This window comes from Mesoplodon mirus (genome assembly GCF_964341445.2).
Source record: "Mesoplodon mirus genome assembly, chromosome: 16".
NCBI classification, from domain to species: domain Eukaryota; kingdom Metazoa; phylum Chordata; class Mammalia; order Artiodactyla; family Ziphiidae; genus Mesoplodon; species Mesoplodon mirus.
The window spans coordinates 67,345,588-67,362,946 of NC_138992.1; the positions used below are offsets into that span (position 1 = coordinate 67,345,588).

At 41.2% G+C, this 17,359-nt stretch overlaps 1 protein-coding gene across 3 annotated transcripts in view; it reads right to left on the minus strand.

Annotated features, from left to right (window-relative positions):
* MTFR1 (mitochondrial fission regulator 1) overlaps positions 1 to 17,359 on the minus strand; it is a 63,248-nt gene that overhangs the window by 7,116 nt on the left and 38,773 nt on the right. For all 3 annotated transcript variants that reach the window (XM_082601028.1, XM_082601029.1, XM_082601030.1), the window contains 2 exons: positions 2,287 to 2,522; positions 212 to 464 (listed from right to left, as the gene is read on the minus strand). In XM_082601028.1, coding sequence (XP_082457154.1) covers positions 212 to 464; positions 2,287 to 2,522 — 489 coding nt within the window. The remainder of the gene's footprint in view (positions 1 to 211; positions 465 to 2,286; positions 2,523 to 17,359) is intronic.

Consider the following 17,359-nt stretch of genomic DNA (forward strand, 5'->3'; position numbering starts at 1 on the left):
GAAAGTGGCAGGGAAGGGTGGTGGTGGTGTGATGAACTGGGAGATTGGGACTGACGTGTATTCACTGATGTGTATAATAAAATGGATAATAAGAACCTGCTGTATAAAAAAAATAAAATTCAAATATTCAAAAAAAAAAAAGAAACCTAGTACTTGGTTTTAGGCATAAAAAAATCAAGGGAAGTGAGAAAGAAGGCAAATGTCTCCTCACCTTTTTACTGACCGAAGTTTCACGCTGTTCATGTCTTTAAGGATCTCCAGCATATTTGGCATATCAGATTTCTTTGGATTGCTCTTGACTGAAGTCTTTCCAGCACAGGCGTTTTTCTCTCTTCGATCTCTAATCAGATCAATAGCGGATGCGCTTTGGCGGAGCCCTGACAGAGGGAGGGGAGGTGGCGGAGGGGGAGGTGGCGGGACAGAGGGTGGCGCTGTGGCAACGGATGCCGTAGATTCTAAGTCACCTACAGAAACAAGGGAAAGTCAGTTTGATCCTGCTGGTAATAGGCAAATAAACTATTTTAAAAGCAACATTATGTTAAGGACTTTATATCTGAAAACAGTATCCTTAAAAAGAATCGAAGTTACATAAGTAGAAAGGAAGTTTCAGTTACTTGGTTGGAATCTAAATGCCTGCATCTCAGTCACTGTATCATTTAATCCCAAACTCTCCAGATGGAAACATTCCATTTAACTTAACAGGGCGCTTCTGTGATCTCCAGTGTTCAAGTCTGACTGCTGCCAAGTGTGTAGCTACTTTTAGATGAAACAGAGCATCGGTACTGCACACGTAACTATCTTCAGTATCTACAGTTTGACAGTTTAGTACTAGAATATTTGAAAAAACCATTTGATACATTTGTGACTCTTTTTAAGTATACTTACATAGAAGATTTAATTGAGCATTAACTAGAATGTGCATCGACCAAAGTGTGTTTAAAGTTTTAGATTTATTGTTGAACAAATTTCTGGGGAGAAAAAAAAAAGTTATAGTAATTTCCAAAATAAGAAGTAACCAAGAGTTAAAGTGGTTCTAAAATAAGAACCTAAAAATTCATCTTTCTGCATAACTGGAGATTAGAGAGTTGTTTTGGGGGTGAACTATATTAATTAGGGGGAACTCGATGCACATGAGTTTTACCCAAGGGATTTGGATTGTAAATAGAAGTCTAACATAAATCCCCAAATTCTCTCACAATTTACAGTAGTTTTCTAGTCTGCCAGAAGAGGGAGGTAAAAGCAAAAGAGAAATGTAATTCATAGGTTAAACGGAAAAGGGCAGGACTTTTTCGGTTTTTCGTAAGTTACGTGCAAATTTCACTTAAGTAACACCAGGTGCGGGGAGTGCACTCACCCTCTGCCCATCTTGGCCTGACCCAGGTTGGATGAGGTTTCCATGTGGGGTTACATTAAACGCCAGGACTGCAAGCAAAGTGGCTCAGAGGCAGAATAACTGTCCTATCCTTTAACCTTTAGAGCTGGCTAATGCTGAGTCTCGCCAGGACTCAGGGAACAACGCTCGGAAAAACAGCCACTACCTCCCAGCAGGTTAATGGGCTAGGATGTCAAGGCTATCGTTTCCTCTCCAAAGTGGCAGTGCTACACAAGTAAAAGCAACAGTAGTCGTCCAGGGGTCACAGGACCTGAATTCAGTTTCCATTCCGGGCAAGAGGGAGAAAAATGACGACTGAATAGCTACTATGTGCTGAAGGTATCGTATAGAATCTCCACGTTTACTCCCTACCATAGGTAACTACTATCCCCGTTTTAAAGCAGGAAAGGGAGGTAGAAAGGCCAAGCACTTGCCTCAGGACATGTAGGTCAGTAAACAGCACTCAACCCTGTCAGGGTTGTCTTTTGCGATTACCTCCTGTCTGATGTGAATGGTGCCATTATCACAGACAACTAAGTTTACCACAGCATTCACATAAGTAGCAATTCAAGTGTATCAATGTATGTATATGTTGTGTTTTCAAAATACACTCATCATCCTCTCTGACGGCATTAAGGTCGTTCAAAACAAACAAAAACTAACCTTGACTGGCTCCTGTACTGGACAATGCAGAGGACTGACCCCTGATTTTCCAACAAGCCCAATGGCTGTTACTTTTTTTTTTTTTTTAACTTTTATTGTAATATAGTTGATTTACAATGTTATGTTAGTTTCAGGTGTACAGCCAAGTGATTCAGTTACACTTCTATATATACTTTTTTTTTTCTTTTCAAATTAGTGGCATTCTCCTAATTTCCAGTTTGCTAGTTAAAACAAATGTAGGACTTCCAGACCTGCACTGAGGTTCTGCTGTTCTTGGAGGGTCACAATTTTGGCAATCTGAGCTCTGAGGGCAGCAAGCTCACTTTCGAGGGCACAGATCTTCTGCAGTGCTTCCTCGTTGGCCAGTGTCATGGTCCGCAGTGGAGGCTCTTCCAGAGACAGGTTTGGTAAGGAAAACTGCCTGGCTGGGGGCTTCTCAAAGAAAGGAAGATCATCCTGAAGGGGTTGCCTTGACCGGATCTCTGTCCTGCAAGGAAGACAGAAGGTTGGCTGTCACAGGCTTTGTTAGGGAATATAAAAAATCATCATTTCAAAGTTAATCAGAACACAGCAGAACATAACATCTGAGAACTTTTCAGGCTGAGCTTACATAAAACCCCTGCTGTAAGTTTCAAAACAACAAAGCACTTATCAACCTGATGTAGATACACACCACGCCAGGTTTTATTCTTCTTAATCTTTATCTCTACATTATATGCACAAGCCAACACTATCCGGAGGAATCACAGATTCCAACCATGTTTTTGCTAATTCATGTTTTGTTTTGGTGGTTTGAACTAAGGTGATGCAACTTTTAATGCTGTTAAAAATGGTAAACTGGGACTTCCCTGGTGGTGCAGTGGATAAGACTCCATGCTCCCAATGCAGGGGGCCCGGGTTCGATCCCTGGTCAGGGAACTAGATCCCACATGCATGCGGCAACTAGAGTTCGCATGCCACAACTAAGGAGCCCAGAGCCACAACTAAGACCCAGTGCAACCAAATAAATAAATATTAAAAAAAGGTAAACTAATTATTGGTTATATTTGACAAATCATATCAGTAATCCATTAGCCCTTCTCCAGGGTCTTGGTTTCTGCATTTCGATGTCCGTGTTTTCCACTTGTGATAGAATACACCAAACTGCAAGACACACTGTAACAATATGGGCCAAATTACAGCATAAGAAACTGAAAAGGGGGGGAAAAAGTAATGATAATTGAACCCATGCAGTAATTATACAGATGGTCTCATTTTCACTTGAGCGTAAAGAAAGATTTTCTAATATGCACTGCTTCGTAGGTTGAGAATAAAATTCAGATTTCAACTGTCAATTTATATATTTATCCATTTCCTCCTATTTTCTACAATTAGTTTTTTCCAGCCTCTAAGCCCTTTTCTCTTTTTTCTTCATCCAGCTTTATTGTGAAATAATTGACAAATATTGTGTGTGTGTGTGTGTATATATATCTATATCTATATATATACACACACACACATATATATACATATATATATAGTACAGCATGGTGATTTGGTAATGTGTACACATTTTGAAATAATCACCACAATCAAGTTAATTAACATATGCCAGTTTCCCTCACAGTCCCATGTGGTCATGTGACCGAGCTGTGTCTAACAAGATGGTGAGCCACCTTGGAAGGCTGCTTAGAGGGCAATGACTCAACTCTACAAGAAAGAAAGTCCTTTCATCTCTAGCCCTACCCACTTTTCCTGCTTCTGAGAGCCTTGAGAGTCGCTGAAGGCCAGAAGCTAACCTTGACAGGAAAGCCAAAGCTAAGGATGGCAAAGAGCCTGGCTGGTCCCTGAGGACACAATGGAGCCACTGTCAGCTTCGTACTATCCACTCTGGATGTTTTTGACTTGAGAAAAATAAACTTCCATCACCATTATTCTGGGCTTCTGTTTGATGTAGTCCAACTTAGATTGACTGTTACAACATTCACCAACATTATACTGTATTTCAGTTTTCCTTTAACTGAATACTCTGCTATTTTATTTTTGCTTGAGAGCTATGATAATTCATTCTACCTAGTGTCTGAATGAATGAATTCCTGGACCTTTAGCTTCTGGTATTTTGCACTGAATTCAGTTGTTTTTCTTCATATCTCATTTTGATTATGCCCTGTTAATTAAACTGTCATACACAGAGGATGCTTGCAAATTGTTTTTACCTGTAGTATTAATTATTAAACGAACTACTTGGAGAGTAAATGTCCTCGTTATTACCTAACCCTATTACCTAGCTAGCAACCAACTTTAATAATACTAACCTCATTCACTTTATTTAATTTGGAATATCTGTGGGGTAGGAAAATATATTGGGCTTGCAAAGCTTTAATTACCATTTCCTTTCTTACCCCCACACTGGGAAGAAACAGGTAATGAAATGTCTAAAAAAAGTACATGACGATTAAACAAAGGTAAAAACTTTTATAAGAAACAATACCAGTGCTCTGATTAAATACATTAATGTGTTCTTTGAAAGATTATATGTTATATTAAGTTCAGATGCATGTGCTCTAATCAACCTGCAATAAAGAAAGTAATTTTAATAAGACATTAAATTTTTAAAAAATCACTATGGCTTTTTGTTAATATAACAGACTGAATTTTGATTTCTACTTACCTTTCATAGGGTAGGTCAAACAATTTCGTTAAACGTCTCTATACAATAAACACATTAAATTACAAGAAGAGGGCTTCCCTGGTGGCGTAGTGGTTAAGAGTCCGCCTGCCGATGCAGGGGACACAGGTTCGTGTCCCGTTCCGGGAGGATCCCACATGCCGCGGAGCGGCTGGGCCTGTGAACCATGGCTGCTGAGCCTGCGCGTCCGGAGCCTGTGCTCCGCAACGGGAGAGGCCACAACAATGAGAGGCCCGCGTACCAAAAAAAAAAAAAAAAAAAAAAAAAAAAAAAAAAAAATACAGGAAGATAGAAATTAGTCTACTGAATGAAGTTTTTTGGGGGGGATATTTACATAGAGTAATTTTATTTAATCAGTATAATGTCAAATATTTAATATGCTTCCTCAACTATATTCTTGACAACTGTCTAATCAAACATTAAAACACTACTTTTAAAATAGTGTTTTAAAATACTATTTTAAAAATACTACTTTTTGAAAGAACTAAGGAAACCACTGGTAGATAGAATACTGGCAGAGACGGAATTCTAGTCCTGAGAAAAGATCTGGGTAAAATATAGAAATCTCAAATAAGTGTACAATTAAAGTATCACACTTGTTCAAAACAACAGTGGAGAAAGGAGGAAGACTACTAGTAGGATCGGAGACGGTGGGTCTCGAGCAGGGGATGGATCAGAAGCAGAGAGTTCTCAGCACAGGGGACAGGCGCCCTCGCCACAGGCAGCCCGAGGTGGAGCACCCGGAGGGTGACGACTGGATGGACGTGCAGCTGAGCAGAGAGAAGCACGAGAGCCTGGAGGTAAAGACACACCTCTACCCGCTACCGTCTCCCATTTCCCATGAAAGTTGGATTCTGCTTTGTTTATCTAAACTTACCTAAGAGAAAGAATATTTTGTTGAGAATGTAAGCGAGGATGGTTTGTTTTCGTATTATGTGTGAGTGCAGAGGTTTCCTAAACTCTGTATTATAATAGCAAATAAAGATAAATTTTGGATGCCAGAATCGTTAGTGCTACTAAACAAAAAAATGATGTCATAATAACTGTTTTTTCAAGAACTTGTAGTCACTTTAGTAGTGAGTACACCCTCCCAGATCACAGGATCCCAAAGTATTATATGCTTTTACGTTTGTTTTAAAATGTTATCACTCAAGTAAGCCAATCGTCTAAACCCATGAACATTTACACTTCAGATACCCAGAACTGGAACAAGATAATAGGGCGATTTGGATTAAGAGATCAACTACAAGGCATGTTTGAACAGCTTCCTTTCTTTAAGACATCTTCCAGCCAAAATACATTGTAAGAGGAAATTAACGAATACTTAACAGCAAACGACACTGTTTAAGAAAAATAAGACGCTTCTACCTCTCCCCATAACTCCTCCAGATGAATTCTATCCTTTTGTTTTTGCATCTACTGAGAATTAAGGGATAAGCACTCATTAATCTTGAAAACCAGTGTGCCAGGGTAAGAGGAAAAAAGTTTAGGACCTTTAGCAAAACGATTTAAGTAACAGTGTCAGATCATCTATATTTTATATGTCTATACTATTTTTATAACTTTGGTATAGATTCTGCATTTCCCTGTGTGAAGTACTGTTGACAGCTGTGAGTTCAAACAAATTATAGGAAATGTGGAAGTTTAAATGTGGATTTTTAGAAGCTGGAAAAGGAAAATAATCCTGAAATGATCATGTATTCTCAAAGACACAGAAAGATTTGACATTTACAGAAGCTTGAGAACCAAAGGCAAAAAAATAAAAAGAGTTGCTCTGTAATATTCTTATATATGGAAAAGCTTAGGTTTTATGAAAATTCTCATACATGTCCCTTCCTTCGAAACTATAAACACACACACACCCTTTTCCCACAGACATCTGTTTTGTAAGGCAGTCTACAAATAACTCGTTCTCAGAACCAATCTGTTTTGCCATCCTTCAGAATACAAGGCTATTAAAGAGCTAGAATATAGAGGCGAAAGTAATCCAAACTAAGAAATGCTCTTTTCTACTAAATTTGTGTATAATTCAGAGAAATTTTAAGAAAACACATGTAAAAACAAAAAGAACAAAAGAGGCATCAAGTACGGATGTCCCAACAGCAGAAAACAAACAGCCAAAGTATGATCGTTTCTTAAAAATACTGTCTGCCACAGACCTACTAGAGAATGGACTTGAGGATACGGGGAGGGGGAAGGGTAAGCTGAGACGAAGTGAGAGAGTGTCACGGATATATACACACTACCAAACGTAAAATAGCTAGCTAGTGGGAAGCAGCCGCATAGCACAGGGAGATCAGCTCGGTGCTTTGTGACCACCTAGAGGGGTGGGATAGGGAGGGTGGGAGGGAGGGAAATGCAAGAGGGAAGCGAGATGGGGACGTACGTTTATGTATAACGGATTCACTGTGTTATAAAGCAGAAACTAACACACCATTGTAAAGCAATTATACTCCAATAAAGATGTTAAAAAAAAAATACGGTCTGCATACTGACTTGTGCTGGCGAGGTTTGTACCCTCTTTGTTTGATTTGGCTCTGAAGTGCCTTATGGCACAAGGGTGCAGGCTCCCCTTCAGAGCACCATCCACACGAAGTGTCTGGCTCGCCTACCTTTTCAATGTTAGTATCAAGGGCAGCCACTCTGAAGTACAACATCCACAGACATGAAGGGCTTTTTAAGCTCCACTGACTATGATAAAGAAAATCCTCAATTAAATATAATGTACCTCTGGGGTCCTTTCCCCTTACCTCACAGTTAATGAAAACTCAAAATCTGAGATTGTTTTAAATGAGCCCAGTGCCCTATGAAAGGTGGTATTCCCCGGATGACTTTTATTGAGTCTCCCTCACTGTTTTAGTTGAGAGAATAGCTTAGAAAGGTACAGAAATACATGTTATTGTCAATAGGGTGCAGAGAAGGGGGGGAAAACTGGTAATTTAGTTCCCTGAAAGCACAATGCTGGGTAGAAAGCTAACAATATTTTTCAAAGTGAGCAAATAGCTGGATAAAGACAGCTGGCCTAGGGAAATTATTCTGAGGGAAGTAATCCGTGAAAGGACTATAGTGGGGAATAGTCAGGACTGTCAAGAGGCTGCAGACCCAGGTGACTAGTGGGATTCATCGCCTGTTCTAGAGTCTGTTCGACACAAGTCTCTTGTTTTGTATTTTAAAAGCTGGATCTGGGCTTCCCTGGTGGCGCAGTGGTTGGGAGTCCGCCTGCCGATGCAGGGGACACCGGTTCGTGCCCCGGTCCGGGAGAATCCCACATGCTGCAGAGCGGTTGGGCCCGTGAGCCATGGCCGCTGAGCCTGCGCGTCCGGAGCCTGTGCTCCGCAACAGGAGAGGCCACAACAGTGAGAGGCTCGCGTACCGAAAAAAATTAAAAAAAAAAAAGCTGGATCTTCCTATAAGTGATATTTAGTGGCAATGACGTTTCTTCCTTGAATGTAGTACTGTACTGATGTACCTTATGAGTTCATGTCTAGTGTCAAACACTTAAGATGAAAATGGGAATGAATAACACCTGCTGTTTGCTGTGCTGTGGGTAGGAAACCGCCTTGCCCTGATCCTCTGTGTCTCCTGGCCTGCACTTGTACCGATGGCACTGTGGCCAGCCTGCCTGCTTGCTGAGTCATTTCCTCTGGAGTCTTGTTACTCACTGTCATCCTCTATGAGGCTGGGGTTCTTCCCCAACACTCCTTAAAAAACAGCACATTCCATTGTACACTGGATATCTTTAGTCAAAGGCTTCAGTCTCACTTTAGTCACTATTCTTATATCAGATTTTTGTAAATACATTCATCTTAATTCATTAGATTACAAACATTCTGGTATAAGAAAAAGGGCTACCCTCAAATACTTTCAAATCCTATGAACCTGTAAATTTTTATTTACTACATACTCAGTTTGATATGTATGTGGGATACACTTAGAAATTAACATATTAACAAAGAATGAACAAAGTGGAGTTAAACTTGAAACATTTCAGTATTCCTTAAATAATGTTCTACTCCAGGGAGAAAATATGTGCAAATGATGGGACCGACGAGGGTTTAATTTCCAAAATATACAAACAGCTCATAAAACTCAACAACAAAAACACAACCCAAATGAAAAATGGGCAGAAGACCTAAATAGACATTTCTCCAAAGAAGACATACAGATGGTCAACAGGCACATGGAAAGATGTTCAACATCCCTTATTATTAAAGAAACGCGAATCAAAACTATAATGAGATACCACCTCACATCAGTCAGAATGGCCATCACTAAAAAGTCTACAAATAACAAATGCTGGAGGGACTTCCCTGGTGGTCCAGTGGTAAAGAATCCACCTTCCAATGCAGGGGACGCGGGTGTGATCCCTGGTCGGGGAACTAAGATCCCACATGCTGCAGGGCAACTAAGCCCATGTGCCACAACTACTGAGCTTGTGCGCCTCAGTGAGAGAGCCTGTGTGCCACAAACTACATAGCCCATGCTCCCTGGAGCCCGCACACAACTAGAGAGAAGCCCACGTGCTGCAACTAACACCCAACACAGCCAAAAATAAATAAATACATACATACATACGTACATAAATAAATGCTGGAGAGGATGTGGAGAAAAGGGGACCCTCCTACACTGTTGGTGGGAATGTAAATTGGTGCAGCCACTACATAAAACGGTATGGAGCTTCCTTAAAAAACTAAAAATAGAGCTGACACGTGATCCAGCAATGCCACTCCTGGGCATATATCCAGAGAAAACTCTAATTCAAAAAGAAACACGCACCCCTATGTTCATAGCAGCACTATTCACAATAGTCAAGACATGGAAACAGCCTAAATGCCCATCAACAGATGAATGGATAAAAAAGATGTGGTACACATATACAATGGAATACTACTCAGCCATGAAAAAGAATGAAATAATGCCATTTGCAGCAAAATGGGTGGACCTAGAGGTTATCATACTAAGTGAAGTATGTCAGAGAAAGACAAATACCATATGACATCACTTATACATGGAATCTAAAATATGACACAAATGAACTATCTATGAAACAGAAACAGACTCACAAGAGAACAAACTTGTGATTGCCAAGGGGGAGAGGGGGTGAGGAAGGGATGGAGTGGGAATTTGGGGTTAGCAGATACAAACTGGTATATATAGAATGGGTAAACAACAAGGTCCTACGGTATAGCACAGGGAAGTATATTCAATATCCTGGGACAAACCATAATGGAAAAGAATGTATGTATATGTATAACTGAATCACTTCGCTATACAGCAGAAATTAACACATTGTAAATCAACTATATGTCAATTAAAACAATAAAATTTTTCTTAAATGTTCTACTCCAAATGCAATTAATAACTTGATGGCAGGGGCTTCCCTGGTGGCACAGTGGTTAAGAATCCGCCTGCCAATGCAGGGGACACGGGTTCGAGCCCTGGTCTGGGAAGATCCCACATGCCGTGGAGCAACTAAGCCAGTGCACCACAACTATTGAGCATGCACTCTAGAGCCTGCGAGCCACAACTACTGAAACACGTGGGCCTAGAACCCGAGCTCCGCAACAAGAGAAGCCACCGCAGTGAGAAGCCCGCACACCAGAACGAAGAGCAGCCCCCGCTTGATGCAACCAGAGAAAGCCCGCGTGCAGCAACGAAGACCCAACACAGCCAAAAATAAATAAAATAAATTTATTTTTTAAAAAACACAAAACTTGATGACAATGCCTATGATGTCTGCTAGAAGCCACAGAGATTATAGTCTTTAATTTCATCACACATAGTGCAAATGTTATGCTGTGTCTATGTCCAAAGACTACACATTCTCCATAGACTACTATTATGAAAGAGAACAAGTTAATTATCTGAGACGAGACTATCAGTTCTATTGATTCTTTCAAAGGATCTCAATGCTTCTTATAAAAATGAAGATTTCTTTCCAATCCTGAGGCCATTCTGTTAATTCAAAGGGAAATGAAAACGTGTACAGAACAGAAAAAAAAAATGAGGACTTGTGCATGCCACTGTGCTATAAGTTTTCTCATGTTATCTTTCAAAATTCTCCTCTCAAAGCAGGTATTGGTACTTCCAATTTAGAGATGAGAAAACTGAAGTTCAGTGTATTTGAAAAACAAAATCAATTGTACAATAACCAATTAAGGACTCGTGTATGCCACTTTCCCAGAGAGATAATACCGTAACACTGTAACCAACAGTTATAGAAATGCCATCAACAAATTTCAAGGGAGAAATAAGAAACAAATATATTGAATAGCTTTGGCTTTCATATAAATATAAATGTGACAGGCAGGGAAACACTCAAATGGCAATATATAAATCTTGAAAGTACTTCGTATTATGTTTTTAAGATTTAAGTTACAGTTATGAGTTAAGTTACAAGTTTAAGCTATAAAAAATTGCCATGGAAATGCAGTTAATATCAAAATGACAGATGAAAAAAGACTCCAACTGCCTGGTAACAGTACTAGTATTAAATAATTGTCAAGACAAAGTAAAATTCCATCAGCTTTCATCCTTCTATTTGGTCCTATTGATTAAAATACATGATATGGTAAATCTACTATCTCATCAATCTATACAAAACACACTTTACCTGGTATGTGAAACTGATCAAATAGAGCTTCCTCAAAGCTCCCGTCCTTAGGAAGAGGGTGAGACTTAGATGTGTCAGCCTGTTTATCAGGATATCAGCCACAGGAACATAACGCAGAGTACCTTTCCCAGCCATCTAGATTTATTATACACATCCATAGTTAATCACAACTGATGCAAAAGGGGCTATAGCACCACACAGCAAAACAAAAAGTCTGCCCAATCTCTCTAGTCACATGGGCCGTGTCATTAACCTTGGAACTCTGGGGCCACTTCCCACCTGTCTGTCGACTTCCTCCTCCAGAGCATCGTGCACATCCAGCTGGGTCTCCTGTTTCCTTTTCACTTTGTTCAGGTTCAGATTATCTTTACCTAGAATGCTTCCAGGCACCTTTTCAAAGATCCTTTAGCCAATTTCTTTCAACATCATAGACAAAATCCATTATCCAAATCCGTTATGCCAACTCAATTACTCTATAATCGCAATCCCCATAATAGCTACCCCATAATGTCCTATCAAGTACAAACATGACATTTGTGTTAAAAGCCCTTCAGAGACTTTTCTAGGAAGATGGAGCACATGAACTTTTCACTGTTCTTCCTCCTAACTATAACTATAATCTCTGGACATCATACATAAAACAAATGTAAGAAGACTTTTGGACTTCCCTGGTGGTGCGGTGGTTAAGAATCCGCCTGCCAATGCAGAGGACACAGGTTCGATCCCTGGTCTGGGAAGATCCCACATGCTGCGGAGCAACTAAGCCCACATGCCACAACTACTGAGCCCGTGCACCACAACTACTGAGCCTGCGCTCTAGAGCCCGCGAGCCACAACTACTGAGTCCACATGCCACAACTACTGAAGCCTGCATGCTGTAGGGCCCATATGCCACAACTACTGAAGCTCCCACACCTAGAGCCCATGCTCCGCAACAAGAGAAGCCACTGCAATGAGCAGCCCACGCACCGCAACGAAGAGGAGCCCCCACTTGCCGCAACTAGAGAAAGCCTGCATGTAGCAACAAAGACCCAATGCTTCCCTGCTGGCGCAGTGGTTAAGAATCTGCCTGCCAATGCAGGGGACATGGGTTCGTGCCCTGGTCTGGGAAGATCCCACACGCCACAGAGCAACTAAGCCCGTGCGCCACAACTACTGAGCCTGCCTGCCTAGAGCCCATGCTCCACAACAAAAGAAGCCACTGCAGTGAGAAGCCCACGCACTGCAGCAAAGAGTAGCCCCTGCTTGTTGCAACTAGAGAAAGCCCAGGCACAGCAATGAAGACCCAACACAGCCAAAAATTAATTAATTAATTAAAAAAGACAATGCAGCAGAAAAATAAAGTTAAAAAAAAAAACAAGAAAAATAAAAGTGAAAAAAACAAGACTTGCAGGCAGAGAGAAGGCAGACTGAGTTGGACCCTGGGATCCAAAAGAAAAAGAAAAAAACAAAAACCCAGCATAGGAGTGAGTTCCTTGAGTTTCCTTTTACCTCATATATCCCAGACTGGGCGCTAGAGTAACAGGTAACCCAGAAATGCCAATGGATGCAGGGGGAAAAGTCTCAACAAAAGCCTGCTCTCTTAGCCAAAGGACCAAGAAAGGGGCAGCCTCCCACTTACATAAAATAACCGCTCGACTCCAGCCAACATCCCAGAACACGCTGCGTGCGGCCCCACCTCCACCAAGGAACGAAGGCTAACCTCCCTCCTTCCTAGGCTGTAATGAGATGCCTCAAACCCTACAAGATGGTGTCAGAGAAAGCAGGGACTTACTCACCACCCTGTACGACAGTGGAGACAATCTGGGGTGGGGTGTGGGGGCAGAATTACACCCCACGCAGCATCGATGAGGCAGCCTCCCCTATCCGCCAGGCTGGTGCCCCAGGAGCACTGCCCTGGGGGTGGATGGGGGCCGAGGGGGAAACCTGGACTCTGCTCCCAGCTGGCAGTCACAAGATGGCACCCCCTCCTCCCTTGCTATCAGTGAAAGCCGGCTAAAAGAAAAAGCTGAGATGAGAGCCAAAGTCTCAGATACTCAAAATATCTAGATTTCAATAAAATCACTCTGCATGCCAAGACCCAAAAAGAACACAAACGGAATGAAAAAAGACAACCAGAAGATGCCAACTCTGAGATGACAAGAGATGTTAGAAGTATCTGACAGATTTTAAAGCAGCTATAATAAAAAGGCTTCAATGAGCATTTAGCAGCACTCTTGAAACAAATGAAAATAATAGTCTCAGCAAAAAAAAAAAAGGGGGGTGGGGGTGGGGGTGGGGAACCAAATAAAACTTTTAGAACCAAAAAGTAACATAACTGAAATAACATAACGGATAGGAACAAAAGCAGAATGGAGAAGACAGAGGGAAGAATCAGTGAACTTAAAGACAGAACAATAGAAATTATCCAACTAGGAAAAAACACGAGCAGAGTCTCGGTGACCTGTGTGGCTACAACAGAAGATCTAATAATTGTGTCATTAGGGTCCCAGAAGGAGAGGAGGAAGACGGCAAGGCTGAAAAAGTACTTTAAAAAAACAATGGCAGGGCTTAGTTCCAGCCTGATGGGCATCGAAGGCAGGCCAGTCTGTGGCCAAACGACGAGGCCACGTTGCAGCGGGACAGCGACTGCGACCACGCTGTGGGCCCCAGACAGGCGAGGAGACAAGACGGCAGAGCAGAAGGACTTGAACACACCTCCTCTCACGAAAACACCAAAATCACAACTAACTGCTGAACAACCATTGACAAGAAAAGCATGAAACCTAACAGAAAAGATATTCAACATCCAAAGACAAAGAACAGGCCACAACGAAATGATAGGAGGGGCACATTCATGATACAATCAAATCCCATACCCACTGGGTGGGCAACACACAAACTGGCAAGTAATTATATCACAGAGGTTCTCCCACAGGAGTGAGAGCTCTGAGCCCCACCTCAGGTTACCTAGTCAGGGGATCTGGCATTGGGAGGAGCCCCCAGAGGATTTCGCTTTGAAGCCCAGCAGGGCTTGATCACAGGAACTCCACAGACTCGAGGAAAGAGAAATCCTACTCTTGGAGGGCACACACAAGGTCTTGTGTGCACCAGAACCCAAGGAAAAAGCAGTGACTTCAGAGGAGCCTGGGCCAGACCTACCTGCTGGTCTTAGAGGGTCTCCTGGGGAGGTGAAGAGGGATGTAGCTCACTGTGGGGTCAAGGACACCGGTGACACAGGTACCAGGGAGTACTCATTAGCATGAGCTCTCCTGGAGGCTGCCATTTTGACACCAAGTCCTGGGCCATCCAACAGCCTGTAGGCTTCAGTGCTGGGACACCTCAGACCAAACAACCAACAGGGTGAAAACATACCACATGCATCAGCAGACAGGCTGCCTAAGTCTCTCTGACCCCACAGCCACATCTAAACTCACCCCTTGACATGGCCCTACCCACGAGAGGGACAAACCCACCAGTGGGCAGGCACCAGTCCCTCCAACCAGGAAGCCTGCACAAGCCTCTAGACTAGCCTCCCCACCAGGGGGCAGACACCAGAAGCAAGAGGAACTACTACCCTGCAGCCTGCAGAACAGAGACTGCAAACACAGAAAGTTTGACAAAAAAAAAGATAAACCCCAAAAGAACAACTAAGTTAAGTGCAGATAGGCAATCTACCTGGAAAAGAATTCAGAGTAACGATAGTAAAGATGATCCAAGATCTCGGAAAAAGAATGGAGGCACGGACTCAGAAGATACAAGAAATGCTTAACAAAGAGCTAGAAGATGTAAAGAACAAACAAACAATTGAACAATTGAATGGAAATCACAAATACACCAGAAGAAATCAATAGCAGAATAAATGAGGGAGAACAGGTAAGTGAGCTGGAAGACAGAATGGTGGAAATCACTGCTGCAGAGCAGAATAAAGAAAAAAGAATGAAAATAAATGAGGACAGTTTAAGAGACCTCTGGGACAACATTAAACACACCAACATTCACATTATAGAGGTCCCAGAAGAGAGAGAGAAAGGGCCTAAGAAAATATTTGAAGAGATAAAGCTGAAAACTTCCCTAACATGGAACAGGAAACAGTCACCCAAGTCCAGGAAGCACAGAGAGTCCCATATGGGATAAACCCAAGGGGGAACACACCGAGACACATATTATTCAAACTGACAAAAATTAAAGACACAGAGAAAATATTAATACTAAAAGCAACGAGGGAAAAGCAACAAATAACATACAAGGGAATCCCCATAAGGTTATCAGCTGATTTTTCCGCAGAAACACTGCAGGCCAGAAGGAAGTGGCACAATATATTTAAAGTGATGAAAGGGAAAAACCTACAACCAAGAATACTCTACCCAGCAAGGCTCCTGTTCAGATTCGACAGAGAAATCAAAAGCTTTACAGACAAGCAAAAGCTAACAGAATTCAGCACCACCAAACCACTTTTTCAACAAATGCTACAGGAACGTCCATAGGTGGAAAAGAAAAAGCCACCACAACAAACAAGAAAATTATGAATGGGAAAGTTCACCAGTAAAGGCAAAAATACAATAAAGGTAGGAAATCATCCACACACAAATCTGATATCAAAGCTAGTAATCTTGAGGAGAGTACAAATGCAGGATATTGGTAATGCATTTGAAATAAGAGAGCAGGAACTTAAAACAGTCTTGTATACACATACTATGAGGTTTTGCTATACCAAACCCTCATAGTAATCACAAGCCAAAAATCTGCAATAGATATACACACAAAAAAGAAAGAGGAATCCAAACATAACACTGAAGATAGTCATCAAATCACAAGAGAACAAAAAAAAGAAGTGAAGAAAAAAGACCTACAAAACCAAATCCAAAACAACAAGATGACAATAAGAACATATGTATCAGTAATTACCTTAAATGTAAATGGATTAAAAGCTCCAACCAAAAGACACAGACTGGCTGAATGGATACAAAAACAAGACCCGTATAATATACTGTCTACAAGAGACCCACCTCAGACCTAGGGACGCATATGGACTAAAAGTGAGGGGACAGAAAAAGATATTCCACGCAAATGGAAATCAACAGAAAGCTGGAGTAGAAATACTCTTATTAGACAAAATAGGCTTTAACATAAAGTCTGTCACAAGAGACAAAGAAGAACACTACACAATAATCAAGGGATCAATCCAAGAAGATACAACAACTGTAAATATATATGCACCCAACAAAAAAGCATCTCAAAATATAAGGCAAATACTAACAGCAGGATGAAAGTAAAAGAATAGAAAAAGATATATTATGTAAACATTAACCAAAAAAAAAAACCCCCAGTTCTGACTACATTAATATTAAATAAAGTAGACTTAAGAGCAAAAAAAATTATCAGGGACAGAAAGGGACATTTTATTGCAGTAAAAAGATAAAAGACACAGCAATCCTAAATATGTATGCACCAAACAGACCTCCAAAATATGAAAAGCAAAAGCTGATAGAAAAGAAAGGAGAAATACACAAATCCACAAATACAGTGGGAGACTTCAACACCCCCTTTTCAACAACTGTTAGAACAAACAGAAAATCAAGAATGATACAGAAGAATTTAGCAACACCATCAACCAACAAGTTCTATTTAACATTTCTAGGACATTCCACTAACAAGAGTACACATTCTTTTCTAGTACCCACAGAACATAAACCACAACGGCCCATATCCTTGGGCCATTAAAAAAAACCTCAACAAATTTTTAAAGAATGGAAATACACCCTTCAGCAACACAGGGGTTAGGGGCTCCAACCCTCCCCACAGTCCAAAATCTGCATATAAATTAGAGTCCGCCCTCTATAGCTGCAGTTCCTCAGTATCCACAGTTCTGCACGTGCAGATTCAACCAACCTCAAACTGTGTAGGACTATAGTACTTACTACAGAAAAAAATCTGCATGTAAGTGGGAACACACAGTCCAAACCTGTGTTATATCCTCTGACCACAACAGAATCAAGCTAGAACTCAATAACCAAAAAATCATAGCAAAATTTCCAAACATTTGGAAACCAAACAACCAAAC